Source organism: Symphalangus syndactylus, chromosome 23 (assembly GCF_028878055.3).
Source record: "Symphalangus syndactylus isolate Jambi chromosome 23, NHGRI_mSymSyn1-v2.1_pri, whole genome shotgun sequence".
Lineage (NCBI taxonomy): Eukaryota > Metazoa > Chordata > Mammalia > Primates > Hylobatidae > Symphalangus > Symphalangus syndactylus.
The window spans coordinates 20,056,857-20,069,546 of record NC_072445.2 but is presented as its reverse complement, the minus strand read 5'-3'; the positions used below and the strand labels follow the sequence as shown (position 1 = coordinate 20,069,546).

The following is a 12,690-nucleotide window of genomic DNA, read 5'->3' as shown; positions in this document are numbered from 1 at the left end:
GTGAACAAACAAAGGGCTTATTATTATTACTTTTAAGTAGATTTATATATAAATATTTTCAAGTTTCTCAGTTTTAATTTCTAGTTCAATAAACATTGTTAAATAAAACCCACATTTGCAAAAATTCTTTAGGATCCTCAATAATTGTTAAGAGTGTAAAGAGGTCCTGAAACCAAAGAGCTTGAGATCGCTGCTATAGAACTTTATTCAAACAGGACGCTACAAAGAGAACTAACGATCAAGGAGAAGTTAATAATTTATTGGATTTGTTGGGTAACAGAACTGGAGAAAAATGGCAGCCAGAGGACAACAAAATATTATTGTGTCCCTGGTGAGAACCTGCGCATCAAGACCACAGAAGATTTTCTGTAATGGCAGGTGGAGAATTCCTACAGCTAGTGCTTTTGGTGACACTGTTTTGCCTCAATGTACATCTGGTGGCTTCATTGTGCTGGATCTGCCTCTAACTAATTTGGTCTGGTATCCTGTTGTCTCAGCAAATGATATGTTTGTAATGTCACTAATGGAAACAAAAATAGAGAAGGCTAGCAAGTCCCTATTCTTGGACAACTGTCACCCCTACAAATAAAGTTCCCAAAAGGCATGAAAAGAGAGGACATGCTGAGTAAATGTCAGCTGTTTATTATTATCATCATTGTGGACTTTAAGCCCCATATGATCCAGTGAAAACCCTCGTCCCTGAGCTCTGGGCTACACCCCAGGTTTGGTGCAAGAGCTCCTTTTGTTTTTCAGCCTAAGCCCAAAACAAGGAATATCAAAGAGTTTCATGTCAATGGCCAACTCTAACTTGGTAGGAGTTAGTGCCTGGAGCCCTCCATTGAGGATCAGTGGGAGCAAGATGTTCTTGACATCTGCCAATGCCTCACAAAAGAGGTAGCACATTGTCAGCACCCTCTAAGCCTAAAACCTGGACTCCTTGATTCTTTGCTCCTGATGCAGTCTCTTGAGGCCAAACCGCTCTAATAAACTGAGATGTGAAGCATAAAAATGAAATACGAAATGAAGAAGAAGGAATTAGACTCAAAGGAAAAAAGCACCTCACTTTCAAAGGCTAGCCTTAACGGCCCAAGCTTAAGCATTGGAGAGGTGATGAGAAGGTGAAACTCCCACCCAGGAAATGGAAAAACAAACCAGCCACAAAGAAGACCCAAGGATTCTGTCCGTAAAAAAAATTATACTCTATATGGAAACAAGAGTTTTTAATCTCTTAATCCTCCTATTCCTGAAAACTTCCCAAACTAATCAAACTACCAGCTGTGATTTGACCAGTTCAGAGTACTCTCATTGTGAGGAAACAGAATGCATTTTAGTCATCAGGATTCCTGCTCAGGAAAACACAGTATTGTTGGGACAGAATTCCGTAATGAGACTACTTGGAGTGGTAGCTGAAGCCCTGAGTCTGGGAGTTGGCTGATCCCAAGGCTTGAGAGATGAGGGGAGACAAAAAACCTGCTCTGCATAAGACAAGGAAAAATTCTTGTTCTGTTCATGGTGGGAAAAGGAGTATAAGAAAAAAACTGAAAATGAGAGAAAGAACCCCTCAAATCTTCACAAATGTCATAAAAAAAGCAAAAGCTTTTATTGTATTCTTTGGGGTCCTTGTACTGGTATAAAAGAGAAGAGTGTGGGCAGACAAAGGAGTCAAAGATAGGAGGGGGAGCTGCAGCCTGGGGATTCTCAGAAATGGGCAGCAGGGTGTTGAAGCATCACCAACATGGGCTTGAAGGTCTGATACAAGTTGATCTGGATGCCCAACAGGCAGTAAGACCTTCCCTGACATTTGAGTTACTCTTCCTGTGGAGCCTCAGAAGTCAGTGTTTTTACAACCCCACCTCACTATGTTGATTCTCTTAGATGTGATCTAATTAAATATAAATGTTCTTATTAAAATAAGCATCTCCTCCTATCAACCTGACAGTATAGTTCTTTATCGAGTTGACAGTATCTCTCTAGTCAGGGTCACAAGGACTTTGGCTTGGTCCTGGCTCTGCCACTGACTCTCCATGTGCCCATGGGTAAGTCCTTTTCATATCTCAGGGTTCTGACTCGTAAAATGATGGAGGTGAAGAGGAAAAAGTTGAGTTCATCATCTCTTAAGTCCATTCCTAGTTAAAATTCTATGAATCTTGCGGTATTAATATTTCATGCATCTCCATCCTTACTTGTACTCACTGTTATGAGAAATTACCTCTTACTGTTGAAATAAAAGAATCAGGTTGGTCATATATATAATTTTCTTAGTGGCAGTTTCTCTGTTAAGAACACACTAGCTTATAACATATACTAGTTTTCTTATAGTAAGGATATTTTTATGACTAAGAGGAACCAGACAGATCAGACAGATGGTATTAACATATATACCTATATTTTTTTTCTTTTTTAATTCTCTAGTTTTCTGTTATGCCTTTTTGCAGTGTTCTGGGTGTCCTCTTACTTGTGTGTATCTGCTTTACATGTTAGATTGTTAGATGGTCGAGGGTCGGAACAATGTGATACCCATCTCTGTATCCGCTTAAAGTCTTGAGAGAGACCATGCCTCATACAAAGTGAGCATTTAATACTTATTCCGTTGAATTGAAATTGTGTATTGAGTCTAAATTTTTTAATTACTGCTTTGTATTGTGATAGCTTGGTTATGCTGTAGGAATAAAATAATTCTCAAATCTCAGTGATTTAATGCAATAGAGATTTTTTTTTCCTTGCTAAGGCAAAGTTGGCTATAGAATGGGGTTGGAGTAGGGAGAAAACTATTTCTGCTTCATACAGCCACTCAGGGACCCAGAGTGAAGAGAATCCTGCTTCTGACAGCTGTACCTTTTGAAACACACGGCCTCTTCAGAGAAATAAACTAAAAAATTACTCAAGGGCTTTCTTCTGCCCTCTATACGTATTTCATTGACCAGGACTAATCAAATGGTACTGCCTGTCTAGGAAACTGGGTGGTGTGGATCCCACATTTTTAGGCAAGAAAAGTGCCCACCCCTCCCTAGGCCTGGCATGGTGGCTCATGCCTGTAATCTCAGCACTTTGGGAGGCCAAGACAGGTGGATCACTTGAGGTCCAGAGTTTGAGACCAGCCTGGCCAGCATGGTGAAACCGCATCTCTACTAAAAAATACAAAAATTAGCTGGGTGTGGTGGCACATGCCTGTAATCCCGGCTACTGAGGAGGCTGAGGCAGGAGAATCACTTGAATCCAGGAGGCAGAGGTTGCAGTGAGCCAAGATCATGCCACTGCACTCCAGCATGGGCAACAGAGCAAGACTCTGTCTCAAAAAAAAAAAAAAAAAAAAAGAAAGAAAAAGAAAAGTGCCCCCAAGACTGGTAATCACTAATGTTTACCATGTGCTTTACTCAGTAGCTCCAGTATTTTGGAGATACTGAACTTCTTTGAGAATCTAATGATCATTATGATCCCTCTCCTCTACAGAAATACTCAACATTTTGCATAATTTCCCATTTGTTTCATGTACTTTGAACCCTATTCACTGGCCCTCTAGAGAACCTTGGACCAAGATTATAAATCATTCAGGCATGTTTTGCACCTGGCAACAGATCTACAGATGAAAAAATACATTACTGGTGTTCTATTTAAACTGTATGTTATTAACAGCCTATTTATTTAGTTGTTTGTTTTTATCAGATATGGCATCATACGAGACCCGTGGCCAATGGATTTTCCTCTGTGTTTGTTTTTATCAGGAAAAATTTGAGGGACTGTTCCGGACTTATGACGACTGTGTGACGTTCCAGCTATTTAAGAGTTTCAGACGTGTCCGTATAAACTTCAGCAATCCTAAATCTGCAGCCCGAGCTAGGATAGAGCTTCATGAAACCCAATTCAGAGGGAAGAAATTAAAGCTCTACTTTGCACAGGTAAGGTAATTGTTTACCAAAGTTATTCTTTTTGCCCTACATTATTTTTTACCGTTTTATAATGTAAATGAAGCCCTTTCTACTTTCAGATTGGTTGGTAGTCTATAAATTAATTCACTGAGAAATATACCTACATCATGATTTCCAGACAGAAACAGCTTAGTGGTTTAGAAAACAGGCTCTGAGAGCTGCCTACCAGAGCAAGTTACATAATCTAACTGGGGCTCCTTATTCTCATCTGTAAAGTGGGGATGATCAAGATCTACACCCCATACTGTTATGAGGATTTCATGAATTATTGTGTGTTTAAGTGCCTAATATTTGGCAAACACACAATAAATGCCAGCTAGTAGTTATAATAAGAATGACGTAATCACAGCTACTCCTAACCTTCCTATCAGGGTTATAATTAAAACTTAAATTATATGACAGCTTTAGTGGAATGTATAACTTTTCAATGATTCATATTTATGAGAAAAGGTTACAAATATATGGAAATTAATTTGTTTCATTCAAAAATCAATTCTAGCTCTTCCAAAACGAAATGAGTAATTCTTGGCAATGCTTATGAAGTTCACAGCAATAGAAATCAATATCCATCATGTTCCATTAGTGCCCTCACCTCATCATTAGATACCTTGATCCATCTCTTAAGTGATCTGTAAGTATGGTTTCCACCTTTAGATTCTACAGAGATGGCACAGTGAAAAGAATACAGACATTGGCCCTGCATCCATGTTAAAATTCCATCATTGCTATTCTAATGTGTGTGATGTGGACAAACCTCAGTTTCCTCGTCCTTAAAATCTCACTCAGTGAGATTTTATCTCAATGCTTAAAAAGTTAAGCATTGAATTACCATCTGGCCCAGCAATTCCACTCCTAGGTATTTAAAACAGGTACTCAAAACAAATATTTGTACACACACGTTCACAACAGCACTATTCACAATAGACAAAAGGTGGAAACCACTCAAATGTCCATCAATGGATGAATGGATTAGCAAATTATAGTATGTCCATACGATGGAATATTATTCATCCATAAAAAGGACTAAAATACTGACAAATGCTAGAATGTAGATGAACCTTGAAAACATTATACTAAGGGAAAGAGGCCAGACACAAAAGGTCACATATTCTGTGATTCTACTTACAGGACATATCAAGAACAGGTAAATCTGTAGAGACAGAAAATAGCATGGTGGTTGCCAGTGACCAGTGGGAGACAGGAATGGTAGTAACTGGTAATGGTAGTACTGGTAGCAATAGGCAGAGGAGTTCCTTTAAGGTGATGAAAAGAGCTTGGATCTGGATAGAGGTGGTTGTTGCAGATTGGGAATGTACTAACTGCCACTGAACTGTTTGCTTTCAAGTGGTTAATTTTATGTTATGTGAATTTCACCAAGGAAGGAAGGAGGAAAAGAGAGAAGGAGAGAAGGAAACATTTGGCAGGTGCGTGGTGGGACAGTGGACTGGCAGCATCGGCATCGCCTGGGAACCTATTAGAAATGCAAACCCTTAGGCCCCATCCCAGGCCTCCTGAATCAGAAATGTGGGGGCTGGGGCTCAGTAATCTGTGTCTTAGTAAGGACTGCAGGTGATTCTGATGTACAGTAAAGGTTGAGATCCACGTTTTCAGGATTAAATAAGGCAATTGAGCACATGGTATGTGGTAAGTGGTAATTATTATTACAGTCAGGTTCATCGGTTCATTTGTCGCAGGCTGAAACTAAACCCACATTTTAATGTGCCAACATGACACATCTGAAGCCATGATGAATAAGTGTCTTCATCTCTACTCTATTTGAAAGGTTCAGACTCCAGAGACAGATGGAGACAAACTGCACTTGGCTCCACCCCAGCCTGCCAAACAGTTTCTCATCTCGCCCCCTTCCTCCCCACCTGTTGGCTGGCAGCCCATCAACGATGCCACACCAGTCCTCAACTATGACCTCCTCTACGCTGTGGCCAAACTAGGACCAGGTAAGCTTTGCAGTCCATTTTAAAAATGAACATTTGTCAGCAACCTAGAAAAGCCAAATGAGATTAACAACCTTGAGATCCTGGGTTCACAGTAACATCTGCATTTCTAATACATTTTTTCCTCTGTGTGGACAATGAGAGGGAATGATGGATGAGAATGCAGCATCAGACTTTGCACCTGTTCAAAAAGCAACTCAGGAACCTGTACTAAAATGATGTCAAGTCCATGAAGCTTCTGGATTGCAATGCAGATATTTCAAGATCCAACAGCACTACCTAATTCTTGTGGGACTTAACTCTATCCCAGGAGGAAATTGTTTCCTCAGAACAGACAAAATGAACCCTACCAGCTGTAAGGAGGCATCTATGCTGTGCAACCCAGTTTTATTGCTGTCACAGTGCTAGTACACACTCAGGAACCCCCTGTTACAAGAAAACCTGCCTGCCAAAGTGAAACCTCCAAGTTCCTGAGAAGTCAGTCGCAGCAGCCTCTAACTTTAAAAAAATCTTAGTCACTTTGTTCTGATGTTGGCATATGTAGCTCTGATTCACTCATTCTCACGCAGTATAGCATTCTAAAATATGAATCTACCACCACACTTTATTTACCCACTCTCCTGTTGATGGACATTTAGATTATTTCCAGGTTTTTTGCTATTACAATCAAAGTAACAGTTAACATTCTTGTGCATCTCTATGCACTTGTCCAAAAGTTTCTTTAGGCTTTGTACTTAGAAGTGATACTGCCTTCAGTTTCAGCAGATGATGACACTTTGCACCCCAAAGTATTTTTTCCTGTATTATATTAGGAGAGGAAATAATAGAAATTGAAGGGGCTGAAACCAGGTGGCAGCTGAGAATTTTAGCGCTGTGAATTGAGTGGTAACTAATGGCCATTCTGTCTGCTCCGTCTACTGCTGGTTATCTTAGGATAGGAAGGAGCTTTAAAAATAGAATCTGAATGCCTGACCCCACCCCAAGAGATTCTAATTTGATGTGGGTAATGTCCAGGTATCAGTACGTTTTAAAAGCTCTCCCACTGATTCTAATATGCAGATGAGTTCAAGAACCACTGGCAGCTAAATGCCAAGTACCAAGAATAGTAAACTTGTAAGTTCTTACCAGCATTTCTTAATGTGGCAGGAAAACATTTGGCCCAGAGTCACCCACCCCAGAAATCTGCAGTTTTAATAATCACATGTGTTGATTCTTGTATATGCCAAAACCTGAGAACCCTAGGAATTATGGTGACCAACTGTCCTGATTTCTCCAGGACTAAGGAGTCCCTTGGCCACAGGACCTTCACTGCTAAAATCAGAAAATTCCCAGGCAAACCAAGAAAAGCTGGTCATCTTACCAGGTACCCAGATTAAGATGATGCTGATCTGATTAATAAGCACTTTTCTTGCAAGAAGATTGCCAGCTGTTGCATGTGTGGCCTGAAAGTTAAATTATAGAACTTTCAAGAGCAAGCTCATTGGAGGTTTCTTTGTAATCACCATCACATCACTCAGCTTCTCAGGCCCTTTAAAATGGCCACAAGTTTTACCTTCAAGAAGCAGTAGGTATGTCTAACTAACATGTGCTGATGAAAGAAGCAATATAATAATAAGGGAGATGTTAGTGAGATATGATTTCATTAAATGTCTGGTTCACATCCAGGATCCTGATCTTAGCCACTCCCCCTTCAGAGAGCCACATGTGTGATGTGCTTAAACACTGCACAGTGTATAAAGTAAATTGACTCTACTCACATGAAGCCTTTTGAAGCCCTTTCCCACAGTCATTCAGGACACTGCAGAAACAGACAAGCACACATATCTAAATGGACCAATTTCAGCCAAGGTCCTTGGAGCTGCCAGTTTGACTCCTATGCACAGATATTGACAAGGACACACTTGAACACTTTGTAGAGGTGTTTTGAATGTCAGCAAACAGAGCTCTTTATAGAATCACTAAGGTCTTGGCTAGAGGACCTAGGAGTCTGAGCTGCATTTTACAGAAAAGGAAACTAAGGCCCAGAGCGAAGCGGGGAGCTGATTTGACAATGAAAGTGCCAGAGCTTCCAATGCTGTGCTCTTCCTACTTCACTACTTAGAAAGGAGGCTCAGGCTATGTCACACCTTCTGACCATCACACCCCAGCTGGACTCCAGTTCACTCATGTGGCGCTGATCGTCCAGTAAAATTCAAATCATTTTTATCAAGACTGTGAAAGAACTTTAGTTGTTGTCAGCATTCACAAAGATTGATGCAGAGAAAGCTAGGGGCAAGTTCCAGACACCCTTACTGGCTGACCAAGCTGAGTCCAGGCTCTGGAAGGCACAGACAGGGACGAATGTGACTTGGGACTGATGGAGGCAGAAGGCACAGATGGGATGGGAATTAGGCCCCAGAAGGGATGCTCACAGATCCTGACACAGGGAAGAAAGAAAGAGGGAGGAAGGAAATGGTCTCAAAGAGGCAGAGAAAAAAAGGCAGTTGGCAGTGGGAGGTGGGGGGCTCGAAGTGGTAAATAACTTATCAACAATGTTAAAAATGCATGCCTTTTACCTTAACTGTACAGCTAATCTATAGCACCCACCTTCTTTTATCACAATAAGTGTACCATCTACCATTTTTGAAGGGCCCTGCTTTGTGATAAGCACAGAGATAGGACCTATTATTATCCCCATTTTATGGATTAGGAAACTAGACTGTAGAAAGAAGCATGAACTTTCCCAAGGTGACACAGCTGGTTGGTGACATCGTCAGGTTTCAAACCCTGGCGCTTCTGACTCAAGAGAGTAAACACTGCTCCGCCAGTTGGCCTTCTATTGAGGATACTGGTTGGCTTGGCTGACTTCAGGCCTGCTCTGCTCCAGCTCTGGCAAACATTTATTTTAACCCTGAATCAAGAATTATTTCTTTTTTTTTTTTTTTTGAGACAGAGTCTCACTCTGTCACCCAGGCTGGAGTGCAGTGGCACGATATCGGCTCACTGCAACCTCCACCTCCCAGGTTCAAGCAATTCTCCTGTCTTAGCTTCCTGAGTAGCTGGGACTACCGGTGCGTAGCCACCACACCTGGCTAATTTTTGTATTTTTTAGTAGAGACAGGGTTTCACCATGTTGACCAGGCTGGTCTCAAACTCCTGACCTCATGATCCACCCACCTCAGCCTCCCAAAGTGCTGAGATTCCAGACGTGAGCCACCGCGCCAGGCCTCAAGAATTATTTCTAACAAACACCAATCTAAACTTCCAGAAAGCCTAACCTAGTGTCTGGTAAATGTGCAAATGGAGACTTGTGCATTCGGTACAAGAGCAAATATTGAGAGTTTCCTGATTTTTAAGTATGACTGATATTGTGTCCATGGAACACCTGCGATCTGGATGTATTTTCTAGGATATGTTTCTGTCTATTTCTTGCCAGCAATTTGGGACTGTTTGTCTTTATTTGGTTATCCATTTATCCCTTTTCTATGTCCTTGAAGCTTCCTCAGCCACAAACATGCAGGACTTGTGTCCAACAATTGAGGTGAAAATATCAGAGGTTAAATTAAAGGTTGTTTCAGCTGCAACAATCAGGGAGCAGGGCCACACCCTGCCTCCTCCCCATGGCATCCTCCCCCACATCGCATCTCTGCCCCCTTCCCAACAAGGTGCCAAGACAAGAGGTTGCTCCTTCAGTCTCCTCCTGTCACTTTGCACAAATATTCACTTTTCCTTATGGTAATTTTCTATCTTTCAGCTTACTGTCTTCTCTTCTTACTGAGGGAGAGAATGCATGTTTCATTCATTTTGGTATTCCCAGCACCTGAAAGTACCTGGCACGTACTAGATGCTCAATAAATATTGGAGGAATGAATGCATGAATGAATGAATAAATGAATGAATAGATCAGAGTTATTAGCCTGCCTAGAGATAGTTTATTTACTAACAAATTGTTGCTTTCTGGAACTACCTCAGTTCCAGAAGTACAGAAACAAATTAGAATGAGAGCAGAGAAAAGCAACTCAAATGATCAAAGGAATGGAGTTTTGCATTAGAGGAATGATGAACAGTGTTTAATTGGTAGAGCAGAGTGATTGAGAAGGCATGTAGACATTTAAAGCTGCTGGGAAAAAGTCAGTTTAAAGAAAGAATGTTACGGAGCAGGGATCCAGAGTGAGATGGGACTCAGGCTAAGTCAACTGACTGGCTGCCCCCAGAGGCAACGACACAATTTATTAGGACCCTTTCATGGAGAACAAATGAAATGGTGGGGATCCACTCCTCACCTCAGACATGCAAGGGGCAAAACAGTCTCTAGTTCTTTAAGGAGGAATATTGGTGACCTTCTTTCAGAGAGGGACAAGCCCAATTCCTGAAAACTTCTAGAGTGGTCCTAGAAACACACATAAAGAAAGCAGTGCCATTATAATGGAAACATGATCAGACCCAAACCTGTGGGTGCCTATTGAAATCCTCTGAAATATTTAAGATGTTACGACAGGAGACGAGGGCCACATTATATTCAAGAAGTGTCTCTCAGTTCTGTTTATTATACCGAGAGCAAGTTTATATTCCGAAAATTATGAAAGGCATAATTTTAAACATCCTTAATCGTTGTTCCCATGACCATTCTATCTTTGATCGAGAAAGTAAAATAGATATTATACATTAGGAAATAAACAAATAAAAATGACTTAAAATTATGTGGGGATGAAGATAAATTACTTACTATGCACCAGGCACTGTTCTAAATACCTTACAATATTATTTAATGTTCACAGACAATAATAGGTATTATTATTGTCCTCAATTATACAGCTGGGGGATGTGAGGCACAGAGTGGTTAAGTAACTTGCCCAAGGTGGCACAGCTACTAAATTAAAATATGTCCTCTGCCACTGGCAAGAAGAGTAAAAGATTGATTGAGCCAGCACCCTTGCCCTGGGAAGTGAAACATTTTTCTCTAGAAGAAATTTAAGATTGCTGTAAAGGAGAAATTTAAGAATACAAAACAACTTATGCCTTTCGTTCCCTCACATTTTATTTCTCTACTTTTTGGCACCCACTAAAACACTACTGCATCAATTCTTTACGGTACATTTCATGCTTTTTTCTCGTGTCCAGCAGGACGTGCAGATCAAAATTTGCCTTCCTCTGCTCTGTTTAAGGGGCCGTTATTGTCTCTGTAAAACAAGAAGCCCATCAGTTTAACAGTGACCTAGACAGAATAAGATGGGCTCTGACCTTGAGGAGAATGATGAGTTGAATATTTATTTTAAAATATCTGTTGTTCCTGACTCCAGAAGCAGTACAGCGCCAGGTTCTTTTCTGATGTAAAACAAAATAGGAGAAAATAAAAACCAAGCCTAGCAAAATAGCTTATCTCCACCAATCAGCAGAAAATGGTAAAATAGAGATGCACACGGCACTAACTGGACGGGAAATCAGAGGTGGGAAGCAAAATGCCGGCCTTTATTCTGCTCTCTAAGATGGCTCTGGAAGGTCATGTTCATTGTCACTGAAAATGCCTGCAGGGAGCGATATGAAAAGTCATTGTCTCTTCTTTTTTTTCCTCCTGCTATTTTTAGCTCTTGTTAGGAAGATCAATTTTAGTTAACTGCAGAGAAGGGTTTTTAAAATAGTGCTTGAGTTTCAAGTTGCATGTGTCTGCTATATTTAGTTTTTTTCCAAATTCTTCTGTATCAAAACATCATTACATAGTAAGGCAATCTTGCTGGTGTTACTGCTTGGTATGGTGTTTTCCCCAATGGGAAAAGATATTCCATTAACTAATGTAACGTACACTAAACAAACATTTTCTATTCTGGGCTCTGATTCAGAGGTAGAAAAAAAATTCAGTTTTTAAAATATAGATGAACACCTATATTTTTGGTGCATGTGGTATGAATATTATATAAGGCCTCAATTCTCGTTCAGCAATTGCTATATTCTCTGATCACAGAAACAATAGGCAAGTAAAACAGCGAGTGTCCAGTGTTCCCGTTAGCAGAGTCTCTCTGTGTCATACCCCACATAAGGGACTCAGATTGGGGTCCTGGAGCACATGTTCAAATTTTCCCATTTCCTTTGAAAGAATTGTCCCTGGGAAAAAAGGATTTTTTAAGAGGCTTTTCTTCCCAGCATATATTCCATTAATCCATCTTCCATCACTATGGAGTAGCAATATTAAAATACTTCCTTTTCTAAATTTACAGATAAACTGTGTACATTGTAGAAAAACAGAAAAGACATATGACCAAAAAAATGGGAAAATATGAATAACAAATCCTACTGCCTATTAAAAAAAGTACTTTAAGGAAGAATCATTGTAGTGTATACCCTTGCATTTTTTCTTATAGGTATGTGTGTGTGTGTGTGCATTTGTGTGTCCTCACAGTTGTTGTGGAGGCTGGGCCCCTAATATGGGGCGAGGGAGAACAGGATGGTTCGTTCCCAGAGAGGACCCAGCTCACAGAGGGCTCTCTCAGGCAGCTCCCCCTTTCTTCATCTCCACCACTTTCCTCTTACCCCATGTGGAGGAGCCCCTTTACTCTGGTTGTTTTCCCTCTTTATCTTCCCACCTCTTTCCCCTCTGTGGTTCCGTTAGATCCCTTGCCTATACCTTCCCTCTGGGGTTCTGCTTCTTTTTCTCAACCATTAACTCAGGTCCTCAGTCATCAGTTGATCCCATAAAGTACTTTGGGTCCTAAATGTCTCAGGAGGGGATGAAGATAAATCCCCCCATCCCCAAGCTAGTATTAGAGAGAAACCTCCAGAAGATAAGCAGATGTTCTTATACTGAAATATATATAGTTCCCCTTACACCAAAACTACAG

At 40.7% G+C, this 12,690-nt stretch overlaps 1 protein-coding gene and 1 long non-coding RNA gene across 7 annotated transcripts in view; one reads left to right on the top strand and one right to left on the bottom strand.

Annotated features, from left to right (window-relative positions):
• LOC129473628 (uncharacterized) overlaps positions 1-12,690 on the bottom strand; it is a 55,964-nt gene that overhangs the window by 16,305 nt on the left and 26,969 nt on the right. The gene's annotated exons all lie outside the window — the stretch shown is intronic.
• Positions 1-12,690, top strand: part of RCAN2 (regulator of calcineurin 2) — a 285,432-nt gene that overhangs the window by 253,793 nt on the left and 18,949 nt on the right. For all 4 annotated transcript variants that reach the window (XM_055264306.2, XM_055264305.2, XM_063632928.1 and 1 more), the window contains 2 exons: positions 3,723-3,896; positions 5,710-5,881. In XM_055264306.2, the coding sequence (XP_055120281.1) occupies positions 3,723-3,896; positions 5,710-5,881 (346 nt within the window). The remainder of the gene's footprint in view (positions 1-3,722; positions 3,897-5,709; positions 5,882-12,690) is intronic.